Source organism: Lissotriton vulgaris, chromosome 2_1 (assembly GCF_964263255.1).
Source record: "Lissotriton vulgaris chromosome 2_1, aLisVul1.2, whole genome shotgun sequence".
NCBI lineage: Eukaryota > Metazoa > Chordata > Amphibia > Caudata > Salamandridae > Lissotriton > Lissotriton vulgaris.
Window position 1 is genome coordinate 1,440,749,598 of NC_141687.1, and position 17,054 is coordinate 1,440,766,651.

Here is a 17,054-nt window from a genome sequence, read left to right on the forward strand (position 1 = left end):
CCTCAAGGTCTTGGCTGAGAAGGATCTGCAAATCGGACAGCCTGTTGGTTTATGGTCCGGATACAAACAGTAGATACAATCCTCATGTTGGTCCTCGACAAACAACCTCTTTTTAGAGCAGGTGGCACAGGCTCTAAAAAGGGCTTTCCTCTCCGACATGCTGAGAAAAAATCCAAGTAGTTGAAGAAATAACAAGAAAAAACTGAAGAAAACTGAGCAGAGCTCAATGGAGACTCCCTTGCACAACGTGCGGTAGAAAATCTGAGGCTCTGAGCTTCTCTCAGGAAGGTTCTATGGGGTGAGGCTGCTCTGATTGGCTACTGCAGAAATTTGGTCTCTTTTACAAAAAGAGGTGGATAAGCTACAAAATGAGATGAGGCCTAGGCCTATTTTTCACTTTGTGCTTACTACTATGGTTTTTTACTATTTACCGAGGCTCCCATTCCGACGACGGGGAATGATACAAAGCATGGGAATCTATGAAAGTTCCAATACTGGGGCAAGTTGGATTTATATTGTGTGGTCTTATCGTATATCTTTTTATATAAAGTTTATACTCGTTTTTATAAAACTCGTGTGGAGTCTATTTGTGGTTCATCATAGGGTTGTGGTATGGTTGCAAATACTTTACACTTTTGCTTTGAAGCTAAGCCTGGCTGCTCGTGCCAAGCTACTGAGGGGGTGAGCGGGGCTATCTAAGAAGGTGACCTTCCTTTCCCTGACGTTGGAAAGTGGGTCTCTACTTGGCCTAAGGTACCTACCTCAGCCAATCAGGGATCCCGGGTCTAAGAAGCAGTTGTTGGTGGTAGATGGAGAATCTAATTACATTCCATCAGTGCTACTCCTTGAACTTTTCCTGCTGCATATGGATAATATGGAAGGATACAGCAAAATACTACAGTTAAAACGCAATGCTGACCTGTGAGTCGCTTTCTTCTTTGGTGCGTGTTCATAATCGTCAGGATACCAGCGCCTGTAATAGAGAAAGAGGTTTGAAATAACTCCTGAATGCAGGAAAATATAAGCGGTTCTCAGAAGACAAAAAATACCAACAAGATATGTCTATTGTTAGAGAGGAAATTTCCCCTGCATTGTATATGGGTGTGCTCCCCTGCTCAGAGAGCTTGATTGCATACAGAAAGTATGCCGACTTTTATTCTGCCCTGGCATCTTGCTAATCTAATGTGTGCAGTGGACTAGAATCGTCCCAGACAATACAAGGAATTGTTCTGTTACATGGAGGGGTGCACCAGGGGCGGCTGCATAGTCAATGGAGGAATATTATACTATGTTCAATGATTTTATGGTTGGGGAAACTTTTAATCTCTCTAAGTGAGTGTGCCCTACTACACATATGGTGTAAAATTCTGCTTTGTTAAACCAAGAACCTGCAACTATGTCGTGTGTGTGTGAGTATGTTATGTGCGTGAGAATGTTGTGTGCTTGTGTGTGTGTTTTGAAGCCAGTGGAATGTATTCTAGATGCCCTTGGTTAAGCATGACATAAGATAGGGGTTGAGGACAGTCTATCCTATGGCTTGAGGGAAAAAGCCATTCATTGAAGTGAGGAGGATGGAGATTGAACTACTTTTATAAATTCTAAGAAAACCTTTTAAGCAAAAAGCTGCTGATTAAGTGTTCCTGTACACTTCCAGATGATGGATTATAGGTAAGGCTCCCTGTTTTCCCTTATTACGGATTTTTACAGATACAGACAGAACACAATGTGTTTTCTGTCTGCATTTATATTTTAAAGTGGATAAATACAGAAAAATTTGCTCTTATTAACACCTTGGCTGCTAGGGGGTTTTCCCCTCCTGCGCAGAAAATACTTGAATACTATAGAATCATGACAAGGTCAACTCGTCATAAGCACAGCGCAGGTAAAACCCATGACGAGTTGACCTTGTCATGAGCATGGAAGGGGTTAAGTAGTTCTCTGTGTTGTCTTTGATAAATTATAGTCCAGCAGCTGAGAATATTTATTTATTTATTTTTAATATTTGTAAAGCGCAGCATTTACCCTTGGGCGTCTTGGCGCTAGTAAAACCAGTTATTTGTAATGGTCAATATGAGGCAGGAAGATCATTGAGCGAACAGCCAGGTTTTCAAAAGTTTGCGGAATTGGAGGAGAGAGGAACTCTCCCTGATGTTTAGGGGTAGCGTGTTCCAGAGCTTTGGGGCGGCCACCAGAAAGCGCCGGTCGCCCCAGGTGACGGTTTTAGTGCGAGGAATGACCAGTTGATTGAGGGTGGCTGATCGTAAAACTCTGTTAGGTTTGTATTGTTGTAGCTGTTCTTTCAAAAAGTGGGGTCCTTGGTTGTTGAGTGCTTTAAACACAATACAGAGGGACTTGAAGTGGATTCTATTTCGCACAGTGAGCCAGTGGAAGTCCTTTATATTGTTGGATATTGATTCATATTTTGTTTTGCCAGAGAGCAGACGTGCTGCTGCGTTTTGAATAGTCTGTAGTTTAGTAATTACTCTGGATTGAGCATTAAGGAAGAGACCATTACAATAGTCCAGAGAAGAAAGGACAAGAGAGGTGACCAGTGTTTTGATGGCTGAGTCAGGAAGAAAAGGACATATTTTCCTTACCATCTTCAGTTTCAGGTGTGCTATGGACACTGTTTTGTTGGCATGATCCATAAAATTTAGACCCTCGTCGAAGATGATACCGAGGTTCCTGACTTTAGCAGTTGGAGTGGGCTGGGGGGGGGGGGGCACCAGCTTGATGGCCAGGCTGGCGAAAGGGGTCCGAAAATGAGCACCTCGGTTTTTTCTGAGTTTAATTTGAGGCAGTTGGTAGCCATCCATTCTCCTATGTCTAACAGTCCCTTCTTGAATTTTTCAGCCACTAGATCTCCGTCCCCCTTGATCGCCAACACTAGTTGGGTATCATCGGCATAGGCGGTTAGGCTCATCCCGTGTGCTTTGATGGTTTTAGCAAGGTCCGACACATAGATGTTGAAAAGTGTCGGACTCAGGGATGAGCCTTGAGGTACTCCACATGGAGATGAAAGTTGGGCCGATTGGAAGGGTCCTAAGATGACAGCCTGCGTTCTTTTGGCAAGAAAGGACGCAATTAAGTCTTTGGCAGTGTGGCAGATGCCAAATCCCTCGACACGGTCGACCAAGATGGTATGGTCGACCGTGTCGAAAGCTGCTGATAAGTCCAGCATTACTAGAATGGCTGTGCCCCCTTGATCCCTGATTAACCTGATGTCATCAGCTGCTTTAATCAAGGCTGTCTCTGTCCCATGGTATTTCCTGAATCCAAATTGCGTGTTGTCCAGGAGATGGTGTTTTTCAATGAATTCGGAAATCTGAATGTTCATGGTTTTTTCAATCACCTTCGCCATGAAAGGGAGACTCGCGATGGGACGGTAGTTTTTTAGCTCGCTTTTATCCAGGGATGGTTTTTTAACAGGGGTTTTAGTAGAGTGTTTTTAAGGGGGTCAGGGTAGTTACCTGATAGGAGAATGGAATTGCACACCTGAGTCAGAAGTGGTATGATAGAGTCCATTACCGGCAGGAATACTGAGAGTGGGCAGGGGTCCAGGGGTGATCCTGATTTGATGGTAGACAGTGTAATTTTTATTTGGTCGGAAGTGACTGGTTGGAAGTTGGGGAACATGTTAACTGGAGAAAAAATGGGGGAGTTGACTGTCCTCAAAAGTGAATTAGCGGAAAAAGCCTGGTAAATATCATCCACTTTGGTAAAGAAAAAGGAAGCTAGAGAATCACATAAAAGTTGCGATGGGGGAGGAGTGAGGTCGGGGGAGTTGCCTGACAGTGCTTTGGTGATTTGAAACAATAATCTGCTAGACTTTTTGGCTTTCTGGATTTGGTCAGTGTAATAGTCTTTTTTGGCTTTAGCGATCATGGCTTTGTAGAGTGCCAGGGCTTCCTTGTAAGCTGCTTTGCTAGCTGTGTCATAATCTTTTCTCCATAGTCTTTCCTTATTACGGTTGATTTGCTTTTGTGCCCTTAGTTTTTCATTATACCAGGGGGCAGTGGGTTTAGATCTATTTCTGGATAGTTCTTTGGTAGGGGCTGACTGATTTGTGGCCTGGCCCAACCAGGTGTAAAATTGCTGAAGGGCTAAGTTAGGCTCTGTGGACAGCGTTGGACGGGTGTGATCCAGTATTAGCTTTAGGTCGTCCTGATTGATATTTTTCCAATCTTTAAAGGGCTGTTTGGGGATGGGAAGGGGTTTGTTGTTACGACAAACGTTGGTGGTTATAGTTGCAAAAATTGCATGATGGTCAGTCCAAGGCATGGGCAAGATGTTGGTTATTTGTAAGCCTTCTAAGTTGGAAAATATGGGGTCTAGGATGTGGCCAGCTTGGTGGGTAGGGGATGTAACCCGTTGTTTTAGCCCTAGAGTTTCTAGATCGGAAATGAGGGTGATCGAATCAGTTAGGTGACTTTGATCCAAGTGAAAATTTAGGTCACCTAGAACGGTAAAGGCACTTTCCGTGGCTACTGATTCCATCATGGTATTAATGCTGGTTAAAAATACCGTTTTGGATCCCGGAGGGCAGTATATCAGTATTCCCTTGAAATTGAACAAAGGTGAAGGGTTAATGGCAAATTGCATGGCTTCACAGGAAGTTGATGGAATGGGGGTCGTTCTGACAGGATATGAATCTCTAGCTATTATGGCCAGCCCAACCCCTCTTTGTCTGGGCCTGTCCTGGCAGTATGCTTTATATCCGTCCGGTACTGCAATGGCTAGGTCTGGCTGAGATGTGTCATCGGTCCAAGTCTCAGTGACAAACAGAACATCTAGTTTAAAATCTGTTATGAGATCAAAGATCTCCTGCCTGTGCTTTCCGAGTGAGCGCGCATTGATGAGGGCAATGGATATAACAGCTCCTTCATCGTGCTTTGTTGGTGTGGTATTAACGTCAGGTAATCGTAACGGAATGGTACAGCTACAATGGGGGCAGGAGATGGCAAGGTGCCTGTGAATCTCTGAGGGTATTATTTTTAAACAGCTAGTACTGGTGGGTGGTCGAAGTGCCAGTAGGCCTTGACTAGTATACTTCTTAATGGTGTCTGACGCTTGTTGGGCAGGGGTTATGGCCCTAGGCCCGGTCCCGGCGCGGACGGGCGCAGACGGGCTTGCCTCTGGCGCGCCTCCGGCGCGCCCGCTGCGCGGACGGGATGTTCCTCCTGTTTTATACATGGGAGGGGCGGGAAGGGCGGGAGGGTTGATGGACTAGAGCGCACCCCTTACCTCCTCAAGATGGCGGGTGAGGTGGGTCAGGTCACGTGACCGCGGCTGAAAAGGGCAGCGCTATTGTAAGTAACAGCAGTAATCGCGCTTTGCACTGAGCGTTCCTCACAGTAAGTTGAAGCAATTATTTACTATCCAAATGAATTTAAAAACACACAAATGAAAGTCCTCTGCACGGACAATCACGAGATCAGGTAGCGTCTGTTAAAAAGAATAGTAGGAGAATCCCCCGGCTTCCGCCTCAGGGGAGAGCAGTTAACAAATAAGGTTTTGCCTGCTAGATGGATATTCGCCCCTTAAGTAATCTAAGAGGGCGGGAGGGTTGATGGACTAGAGCGCACCCCTTACCTCCTCAAGATGGCGGGTGAGGTGGGTCAGGTCACGTGACCGCGGCTGAAAAGGGCAGCGCTATTGTAAGTAACAGCAGTAATCGCGCTTTGCACAGAGCGTTCCTCACAGTAAGTTGAATATGGCCAGCATGGGAAATTTCTTTAAATAATGGCTTGTCAACTTATTTATAGTATAATGCTAGTATTACCGGTGGATATATTGGTATGTAATATGTGGCAGCATAAACAGCTAAAACACAACAAATATCAAATTATGAGTGCGTGCCTATCAGTTAAATAAATATGGAAATGTACTGTTTGTCGACTTCATTTATACGCAAACCACAAAATAAATATGGATAAATACAGACGGAAATGTTGAAAAAATAAATACCATAAAACCGTGAGCCCTAATTATAGTGGTGAAAGGTAGGAATGCGGTTTGTTGTTCAAGGTGAAGAAGCTTCTGGATAGTCCTGTCTTTCCATCTATCCCACATTATGGCTTCAGAAGGCCAATGACTGCCAGGTGCAGAAACTTCACACTTTACAGTGCCTATGTTGTTGGCCCTCCTGCTTGGAGACAATCCCAGTGCTACCTGCATAATAGTCCTCGCTTTACACAAAGGCTGTATCTGGAGAGCAGTCTGAGAAGTTACTAAGCACCTTCGCCGTGGGGCTAATTCCCCCGCGGCGCTGGGGGGAGGGGAGGCACGCACAGCGCCACTGTGCTCGTGACGAGCTCGGCTGTCACGCTGCACAGTGCCGCTGTGCTCATGACGAGCTTAACTAGTCATGACTACGTCCGTTTTTAAGAACGCTCATCACAGAAGGGGAATTAGCCCAGCGTGTGAGCGCAGCGCGTGTAATGACGAGCTCAGCTCGTCATGAGCACCCGGCCACCTCGAGCACGGAAGGAGTTAAAAGAGAACCATCCCAAACCAGTTCTGAAGTTTGAGACATTGGATCCACATTCCGGTCTAGAATCTGTACACAGAAATGGGATCCAAAATACCAGACTTTGTTCCAGTCCCATATTTTTCTCGACCTTAGAAGGGAGTGCTCAACTGAGCCTTAATGTAAACCAGGCCTTGCACTCAGTCACCCAGAGATGAGGTTATATGATGTGAAGTGACCCTTAGCCTCGGCGTCTCCTGATCGATCTGCATGGTTCTGGTTTAGAAGGGGCGTGGCTTGGACGCCGATCGGGATGGCGGCGTGAGCTCGCAGCTCCGCGCGGAATCCCGCTAATTCTCCTGTTTTCGGGACCCTAGGCGACCCGAAGACGACGTTCCTGCCCTCTGAAGTGTAAGGGGACAGCTGGGCGCAATCGGAGAGTCGCTGGGGGACTGCTGGCCCCGAGAAGATTGAGAGAAGAGGCGGCCAAGGTGTTGCCGAGGGTGAGAAGAAAATGGCGGCGAGGAGGTCGGACGGTCCCGAACTTCAGCCCTGAACCAAGTTGTCGCCGAGTGGCAAGAGATCCTGCACTTGGCGGTGCTGTGTCCTGAGACCAGGGGACGCTGACCTGATTCACCCAGGAGCTCGGGGACCCTAGTTGGCCACCGCCCGAGACTTATCCTTCCCCCCTTAGGCCGGAGGGGGGTGACGGAACGGAGCCCGTCCACCTGGCCATTGTTCCTGAGAGCGTCGGCGGGGACATTGCGCTGCCTGGTGCCCGGAGACCGGCACGGAACCACGGGCGTAGTCGCAAAGAGGGCGACAGGACTTGTGACGCAGCACCCTGGCATGGCGGCGATCGGAGGGCCTAGGCCCGGGAGTCGCGAGGGGGACTCGGCGACATAAACTCGGCTGAGTGAGAGTCCCTCCCCGGAGCTTGACCAGGAACAGCGGCTGAACCGGCGTTTGGATGCCATCCTTGATGCGATCACCTCCACGAAGGAAGCATTACACAATGACATTGCCCAAGTGGCCACAGGCCTGGGGCTGCTACGCGCGGATCACGCGAAGCTGGCAGACAGGGTCAAGGACCATGACCAGCTGTTGCTGGACCTGAAGCCATCGGTGGTGACCGCGGAGCACAGGATCACGGACATTTTGGCCCGACTGGACTCACTGGAACGGAGGGCGGAGGATGCCGAAGGCCGCAATAGACGGAACAACGTACGGGTCGTAGGCCTGCCGGAACGGATTGAGGGGGAGGACGCGGTGGCCTACATGGAGAACTGGTTCCGCACTGTGGTGGCACCGGAGGGGCTTACTCCTTTTTTCACTCTGGAGCGAGCTCACCGGGTGCCTGCCCGCCCGCCGGGGCTTGGCCGCCCCCCCCGACCGATGGTGGTGCGGCTCCTCCACTACAAGGACCGGGATCTTCTCATCCAGCGGGCCAGGATGTCGGGCCCGTATGGGGTGGAAAACAGTAAGGTAACGATCTTCCCAGATTACACTCAAGCGGTCCAGAAGAACAGGGCATCGTTCCTCGCTGTGAAGAAGGAGCTCAGGGAGGAAGGCATCCAGTACTCCTTGCTCTACCCAGCCAAGTTGCGGATCATTATGGACGGTACTACGCACTTCTTCCAGACTCCGGACGAAGTTTGGCAATGGCTCGAGTCGTATAGAGCGGGGACGGACAAATCACACCAAAGTAGGCGAGACCAACCCAAGCAGCCCCGGGTGAGGCAGTCACAACGCATCAGATCCCGCAACAGGCGCCAGCGGGAGAAACGGGAGGCTCAAATGGCGGCGGAGAAGAGGGATGCGCTCGCAGCGACGGCGGCCATTACAGGGTCGCAACAGAACAGTGAACGGGCAGAAACGGACTCGGGAGGGGAAGGCAGCAGAACAGGAGAGGAACTTTCAGAGGCGGAAAGTTCGAAGGGGCCGATATAGTGACCCCACAGACATCGGATGGTATTTTCTGCGGCTGAGATAGAACTGGGACTAGATCGGGACTTCATGGTAGGGTGATATCCTGTTGATGGAGGGCGGGTTGCCGGGAGGGGGAGCTGTGTGCATTGGAGGGGATGAAGGTGCGGGGTGCGGGCTCCGCTAGCTGGGGTCGGCGGCGACTCACCCCCCTTGGGCCCTTAAGGTCGACTGTGGTGGAGACCACAGAGTAAGAGTGTGAGAAGTTGGTTCAAGGTTTGGATGGGGGCGGCCATTGGGTTCGTGTGCTCTGTCCTGGGGAGTGGGGTTTGGGAAGTGTTTCAGTTTTGGGAATGTTCGGGGGGGGGCAACTGCAATGGGGGGGCCATGGACCTTTGTTCTTTGATTCGGACTGTACGAGGTTGGAATGGGGACATTACCTAACTTGAAATGCCTAACGTGGAATGTCCGGGGGCTGCGGACCATGGTGAAACGTCACAAAGTACATGCATATCTGGTACGCAGGGGGGTTCAGATTGCTATGCTCCAGGAGACTCATCTCACCAAAAAAGAGTGCGCTGCCTTGCAGAAAAGATGGCGGGGCCAGGTGTTTGGCACCACTTACTCAGCGTATGCCAGGGGGGTGTTGATCTGGGTGAGGGCGGGGATACCCTTTCAAGTGCTGAATCAAGTAGTAGATCCGGATGGCAGGTTTGTGGCGGTGGAGGGGAGGTTATATGGACGGGATGTGGTTTTCTGCTGTGTCTATGCACCGAACACTGACCAAGGCCGATACTTTGATAGTCTCTCGGGGTCCTTGGCCTCTTTCCTGGCGGGTCGGATAGTGCTAGGGGGGGACTTCAACTCGATCACGGATGTTGCTCTGGATAGGTCCCATCCCCCCCTAGTAGACTCTCCGGTGCGCAGGCTGGCCGCGCACAGGAAGGATTGGCAGGAACGATGGGGGTTGCTGGATGTCTGGAGGGAGCGGCACAGGGGAGCCAGGGATTATTCCTTTTATTCCGCTCTCCATGATCTACATGTCAGGATTGATTCGGTGCTTTGCGGGGGATCCCTGGCCCCATTGATTACCCATGCGGAGTACCTGGCTAGGACTATATCCGATCATAACCCCCTACTGGTGCACATTCAGTGGCAGAGAGAGCGCTCAGTGATACCAACATGGCGGCTTCGGCCGGAGACGCTAGAGGACTCTGTGTTCAGCGATGCGGTTCGGCAAGGCATTGATAGTTATTTCGGAATGAATGAGGGCACGGCTGCGAGTAGGTCTATTGAATGGGATGCAATGAAAGTGGTGGTGAGAGGGGTATGTTTGGGAAGGTTCTCAAATGCTCGTACGACTGTGCTGAATGACCTAATGAAAGCGGAAGAAACTTTGAGGGACTTGGAGCGCCGCAGGCCGGCTAGGCCAGGTCTACAGGCCCAGTTGTTGGAGGCGAAGGAAGTGGTTGCCACCGAGACGGAACGTTTGAGGTGCTATGACTATAGGCAGTACATCATCAGGGCACACGCGGAAAGGGACAAGGTGGGTACCCTCTTGGCCAGATTAGCTAACCCGGAACTTAGGGGCTGCCCGATTCTCGGCATTAATAATGCGCAGGGAGAGATGGTGTACTCCCAGGCAGCGGTATTGGAACGATTTAGGGGGTATTATGAGGAACTGTACCGGAGTCAGCTGGGAGTGGGGGTTCAGGACATCGCGGAATACCTGGGGGAGAGGCAGCTCCCTGTCCTGGACGAGGAAGATGTGAGGGAGCTGGGTAGCCCGATCACGCTCACGGAAATACGGGTGGCCATCAAACATATGGCCCGCAACAAGACGCCCGGGGTGGACGGTCTGCCAATTGAATTCTATCAACAATATGTGGACAGCTTGGCGCCCAGGCTGCTGGTGGTGTACACGGAAGCCTTCGAGACGGGGGCATTGCCTGGGTCCATGCGGGAGGCCTTGATTGTACCGCTCCTCAAGCCTGGCCGGGATGCCGCGGATGTGAGGTCTTATCGCCCGCTGTCCATGCTGACGGTGGATTATAAGATCCTGAGCCGAATCCTGGCCACCAGGCTGGCCCCGCACATGACGGGTCTGGTACACAGGGATCAGGCCGGGTTTATACCCACGAGGAGCACGGCGCTGAATACCCGCCGCCTGGTGGGAATCATGGACGCCATCTTGGACAGGGAGGGAGTACCGGCGGTTCTGTCCGTGGACATCGAGAAGGCCTTTGATAGCTTGGAATGGCCTTTCCTGGATGGAGTGCTAGAGAGGTTTGGCATGGGCGAGGGGTTTCGGAGGTGGACGAGGGTCTTATATACCTCGGCGACGGCGAGAGTACGATTGGGCGGCCTGGTGTCTGCGGCGTACCCAGTGAGCAGGGGAACACGACAGGGATGTTCCCTCTCCCCCCTATTGTTTGCCCTAGCGATGGAACCCTTGGCGGTCCATGCGAGGTCAGGTGACCGATACGCGGGGATAGTTAGTGACGGGCAATGGCATTATATATCGTTATACGCGGATGACTTGCTCCTGTACCTAGCTGACACCTCGGGGGCATTGGTTGGAGCGATGGACCTGCTGTCTGAGTTCGGCCGGCTGTCGGGCCTTAAGGTCAATTGGGCGAAGACTTGTGTGTTCCCGCTGCGAGCGGGATCGCCAGCCCCTAGCAGCGATTTGGGTGTAGTATGGGAACCCTCTTGCATCACCTATTTGGGTGTCCGCATTTACCACGCGGCGGCGGACCTATTGGAGGGCAACATCGGCCGCTGTGTCCGGGCGCTGCGGGGCAGCTTGTCTTTCTGGTCGACCCTCCCGCTGTCGGTCCTGGGCAGGATAGCACTGTTGAAAATGGTGGCGCTCCCCCGCTTCCTCTATTATTTCCGAACGCTGCCTGTCTGGATTCCCCAGGGGGTGTTTAGAGAACTGCGGTCAATGATAATTGGCTTTCTTTGGGGGCATGGCCGCCGTAGAGTAGCCCTGAGCACGCTACTTCGCCCCAAGCTAGAAGGGGGCATGGCGGTGCCCGACCTTGAGCTGTACTATCTTGCAGCGCAGTTACAGGTCCTTACACAGAACGTGGCCAGGGTGTTCCGGGGCCCGGAGGAGGACCGGGATCGAGGAATGCAACGCCATGTGCTGTCCTACATCATCATGCAGCAGCGGCTCGAGTTACGGGCCCTCACCATGGAAGAGCGGACGCTCCGGCTGTGCTGGCAACGGAGCCTTCGGAGAGCGAGGGCATCGCGGCCTTATGCCCCGGAGATCCCGATAGGGATGTTGACGGCATTGCCGCACGGAGGAGACTGGTCCCCGTTGCTGGATTGGGAGGAGGCGGGACTGCAGGTGGTGGGCGACTTGTACATTGATGGGGCTTTGGCGCCGTTCGAGGTGCTCCGGGACCAGTTCGGGCTGCCTGCTGGGGGCTTTCTCCTACACGCGGCAGTAGTGGCTGCCATACAAAAGCATTGGAAAGAGGGGCTCCTGGAACCCACGACGACTATGGCGTGCCAATATGTGGTGATGGCGGCCGGCACGTTCAAAGCTGTGACGTGCCTCCATAATAGGATGCTGAACGAGGGGTTGGAACCACTCCAAGGGCTCAAGGCTAAATGGGAGGTGAGCATCGGCCGGCCCATACCGGATACGGCATGGGGTCACATCCTGCGACGCACGTGGAAGGGCACTAGAAACGCGCGTTTTCAGCAGGTGCATTTCTATGTGCTCCATAGGGCCTATTTAACTCCTGAGAAACTACAGCGGTACTTTCAGGTGCCGGATGCCTGTTGCCCGCGGTGTTCGTCCCAGGGAGCGGACATGGACCACTTGTTTTGGGGGTGCCCACAACTGGGGACCTATTGGGCGGAGGTAGGGGAACTTCTGAATGAAGTGACTGACAGGGAGGTGGAGTTCGACATGGCGGCGTGCCTATTGCTCTGGTTCCCGCATACTAAGCACACCAGGGTGACAAGCAAATTTATAGACCTGGGCCTGATATTGGCACAGAGGGAAATATCGTGGCATTGGAAGTCCAGGGGGGGACCCTCACTGCGTAGATGGAAGAATGAGCTGCTGCGGTGGTCTGACTGCGAGAGTGTGCTCCGGATGAAGCAAGCTGTAAAGTTGGGGAATGAGAAGGCACTGGATGCGGCGCGTGCATGGGAGTTAGTGGTACAGGCTATGCGTGATTCTTTGGTAGAGGATGAGGATGGCGAGACCTAAGCAGCTGGACACCGCGGGGCGAACACAGAAGTATAGCATCACGTACTGTAGTGGACCCATCCAATTCGACAGGACGAGGCACACACCTTAGCAGTTGCCAGGGGAGGGGGGCTTGGGGGGGGTTGGTTGTTGGGTGTTTGGGGAGGGCCGGGAACCATTAGATGGTCGTTTGTTAGGGCCTTGGATCTACTGGGACGGTGACTACTATGTGGAGGGTAGAATGGCTGGGTAGAGCGGCCAGGTGTGGCGACCCATGGCGCCTAAGGCAGGTCCCGACAAGGGCGACATCACTGACTTTCATTGAGATGGCTGACGGGAATGTTGTTGTGGGTGGGGGGGTAAAAGCAGATACGCAAAACGATCTTTCAGCCAGGGTCCTTGTGGGACGCGCACTGTGATGTGTTCCTCTTGAGCGATATAATATGCCGCCCGGCCTCCGGGATGCGGGCTGAATGGCTGTGTACGACTGGGATTTCTTATTGGACGGGGGGATCTCACAAGTGTCCTGGCTGTGTAATTGTATCCTGTGGTTTCTAATTCTGCAATAAAAATATATTTAAAAAAAAAATGGTTCTGGTTTAGAACTACCCTCCCAAGACTTTACCAACATGTAATGTGGCTAAGTCCATGACAGCCACTGTAGACCACGAGCTGGTGCTGCTGATGTGAGAGGAAGACTATTTGCAACTGAGTGAAGGCTGGTCACCCTAAAAGGCCACAACTGCACATCACAGCCAAAGGAAGCTCAGCAGCCTAAGAGGCCATAACAGCTTGAGAAGCCCTGCAGTGGCCCCGGAACCCGCTGAGCTGCATTCATCCATCACTCAAGTTCTGAGGAAAGGCTGCAGTGAGAAAGGCTAGTGCAGGCCACATCTTTCCCTGCACCAAATCATAAATAACCCTGTCCAGGACCACATGTCTTCAAATGCAAAGTTGAGAATGATGGCTTCTGACTTTCTGCCCATAATAAACCTGGGAAGCAACTGCTGACTGAGTAATGCATTTTAACCCAGTTAGGGTAACAGTGAGTGACATACTCTGCACCTGTGTCCAAAATACTGAGGACTGTCCTGATAGGGTACTTCCTTGGGCATGAATTCCGAGGGGTGGGGTGTAGGGCTTACAGAAAATTCAACCAGGGATACAACCCTGCATAGGCTGATTTAATTGCATTGTATAGTGTTTAGCTTGGTTGTGTGATTAAAGAACTATCATCTACAAAATGACAAGCACTGAGCTGGACACTAATATATTGTGTCTGTTGATCAAAGGCTGAGATCTGAGCTCCTGGCCCATAGCTCCCTGAGAAGCCTTGGAGTGCTCACTCCTGCTATCTTGATAGTCAAGTATGCAATGGTTTGCACTGGGCCCAGTTTACAGAGCCATAGTAGGAAGAGTTGCTGGACACTAGTAGCAAACAACCTCGTCCACAACAGTTGGGTCACAAAAGCACCATCTGCTCTGTACCCCCATTCCTTCAAATGGGTCTGATATCTGTAGAATATAAAATGAATCAACTTACAAACTCTGGGATAAAAAATGGAAAAGAAATGCGTTACTTACCTGTAACAGCAGTTATCCAGTATTGGTGTCTTTCATAGATTCACATGCCTGAATCATTCCCCGTCGTCGAGACGGGAGCCTCCGGTAAATAAAAAAGTAATGTCCATAGACATACATAGAGAAAAAGGGTCTAAGGGCCTCCTCCCCTTAGTAGCCTTTCCTTGTCCTTATGTAAAAAGGACCAAACTCTTACAGTCAGCCAATCAGCTCCGACCTCCCTCTAGAACCTTCCTGGGAGGAGCCTCAGTCCCTCAGATTTTCGTACGCACCCAGCTAGGTTGGCGTAATATAGTCCGAGAGGGAAGTGAGTCCTTCCAGGGGAGGCGGGAGGGTTGCATGTGAATCTATGAAAGACACCAATACTGGATAACTGCTGTTACAGGTAAGTAACGCATTTCTTATCCAGTATTAGGGGTGTCTTTCATAGATTCACATGCCTGAATCAGAGTAGCTAGCAATCATAGTAGCACATTCGTAAAGTAGAGTTGCTCTCCCGTCATGTTAGATAATGCATATAAATCATACAACAATGAGACAGCATAGAGAGAATAACATCAGAGCAAGAATGTGCATACCTGGAAGGCGGGATGTAGGAAGGCTCACCTTACTGAAAGAGATGGCGAAGCACCGCCTGGCCCACTGCCGCATCCTTCTGGAGTTCGATATCCAGGCAGTAGTGTGGCAAAAGTATGCGTGACTTCCAGGTCGCCGCTCTGCAGATGTCCAGGATTGGCACTCCTGCAAACAGCGCTGCTGACGTGGACATCGCCCTGGTGGAATGAGCAGTAACATGATCATTCAGAGGCCGGCCGGCCTTGTCGTGGCAGAATGAAATCGCAGAGGAGATCCATCTGGATATGCTCTGCTTCGTGAGAGGTAGGCCCATTCGCGGTCTGCTGTATGCCACGAACAGCTGCGAAGACTTCCTGAGAGCCTTAGTCTTGTCCAGGTAGAATTTTATGCACCTCATAAGGTCCAAAGAATGCAGCGACCTCTCCGCTGTCGTAGAAGGGTTAGCAAAGAAGGACTTAAGGACTATTGGTTCATTGAGATGAAAGTCCGAAGGTACTTTTGGAATGAACTTAGGGTTTGGTCGCAGTACCACTCTGTCCTGTCTGAATTGCATGTATGGCTCCTGAATGGATAAAGCTTGCAGTTCGCTAACCCTTCTGGCAGATGTTAGAGCAAGCAAGAGTGCTGTTTTCCACGAGATGTGTTTAAGAGATGCACGATGAATGGGCTCAAACGGGTGACGCATGAGTTGGTTGAGTACCAGATTAAGCTGCCATGTAGGAGGTACTTTCCGAGGCCTCGGAAAGGATCTGTAGAGCCCTTTTAGGAATTGTTTGACCAGTCAGCTGGACCACAGAGAAGGTCCTGTGACCGTTCTGGTGAACCTCGAGATAGCCGCCAGGTGAACCTTGATGGATGCATGCGCTAGCCCTGACTGAGCCAAATGCAGGAGGTATGCCAATACCTGTTCAGGGGTGATGGCGAGGGGCCGCAGGCCCTGGTCCGAACACCAAATGCAGAACCTCTTCCATTTGAGAGTGTAGGTCTTGTTCGTACTGTCTGCCCTTGCTTTGGCTAATACATCCCTGCAGTCTTGTGGGATATTCAGGGCACCGAACTCTCTGTGCTCAGGAGCCAGGCTGATAATTTGAGCGATTGGAGGTTCGGGTGTTGCACCTGTCCGTTGGACATCGTCAAGAGGGTCGGGTGTTGTTTCAGGCGGATCGGTGATCTGATGGAGAGTCTAAGCAGATCCGAGAACCAGTGTTGCCTCGGCCAGAATGGGGCAATGAGGATCAGGGTGCATGGTTCCACCTTCATCTTTCTGAGGAGCCGAGGGATCATCGGGAATGGAGGAAATGCGTACGCAAAGGCGCTGGACCATCCTATGGAAAATGCATTTCCTAGTGATCCTTGTTGGGGATGCCAGCTTGCGTAGCTTGGGCATTTGGCGTTCCTCTTGGTGGCAAACAGGTCGATGTTCGGGACTCCCCATAGAGAGAAGATGTGAGTCAGAGCACTGTCGGATAGTTCCCACTCGTGGGAGAGGGATTTTTGCCTGCTTAGGGCGTCTGCGATGGTGTTGTCCTTTCCCGGGACATATTCCGCTTTGAGCGGGATATCGTGCATCACTAGCCAGTTCCAGATCTTCTGCGATTCGCGTGAGAGAGAAAGCGAACGCGTTCCCCCTTGTTTGTTTAGGTAGTGCATCGTCGTGGTGTTGTCTGTCCTGACGAGCACCGGGGAGTTCTGGATGCGGGGCAAGAAGGCCTGGAGAGCCAGATACACGGCTCTTAGTTCCAAAAGGTTTATGTGGAGTGACTTCTCCTGAGTGTCCCACTTGCCGCTGATCTGAAGTTCCTGGAGAACAGCGCCCCATCCCTCTAGGGAGGCGTCGGCTGTTATCACTAGAGGTGACGCTGGAAGGAGAAACGGTAAGCCGACAGTTAGATTCCGGCGACGTTTCCACCATTGCAGACCTTTGGACATTTTTGGTGTGATCCGAATAATGTCGTTGAAGGAGCCAGTACTTTGAGTCCATTGGCTCGTGAGTGCCTCCTGTAAGGGCCTCATTCTGAGCCTGCAGTGCGGGATGAGGAGTATGTAGGAAGACATCATCCCTAGGAGGGAGGTGTAAGTCCGGACTTTCAGGTGCGTCTTTGCCGCCACAGCCGTGGCCAGGGATAAGATCTTGTCCGTCCTCTCCTTCGAGGGGAAGGCTCTTGTGGACTCCGTGTCTAAGATGGCCCCTAGGAAGGTGATTTTCGTTGCGGGGACCATGCAGGATTTTTTGAGATTGATCGTCAATCCCAGGCTCTGAAAGAGATTGGTGCAGGCGTTGGAGGATGT

The 17,054-nt window shown here is 51.3% G+C and overlaps 1 protein-coding gene across 1 annotated transcript in view; it reads right to left on the reverse strand.

Moving 5' to 3' along the window:
* Positions 1-17,054, reverse strand: part of LOC147732720 (oligoribonuclease, mitochondrial-like) — a 241,253-nt gene that overhangs the window by 52,123 nt on the left and 172,076 nt on the right. Inside the window, exon 6 of the mRNA XM_086957277.1 lies at positions 920-973. Coding sequence (XP_086813403.1) covers positions 920-973 — 54 coding nt within the window. The remainder of the gene's footprint in view (positions 1-919; positions 974-17,054) is intronic.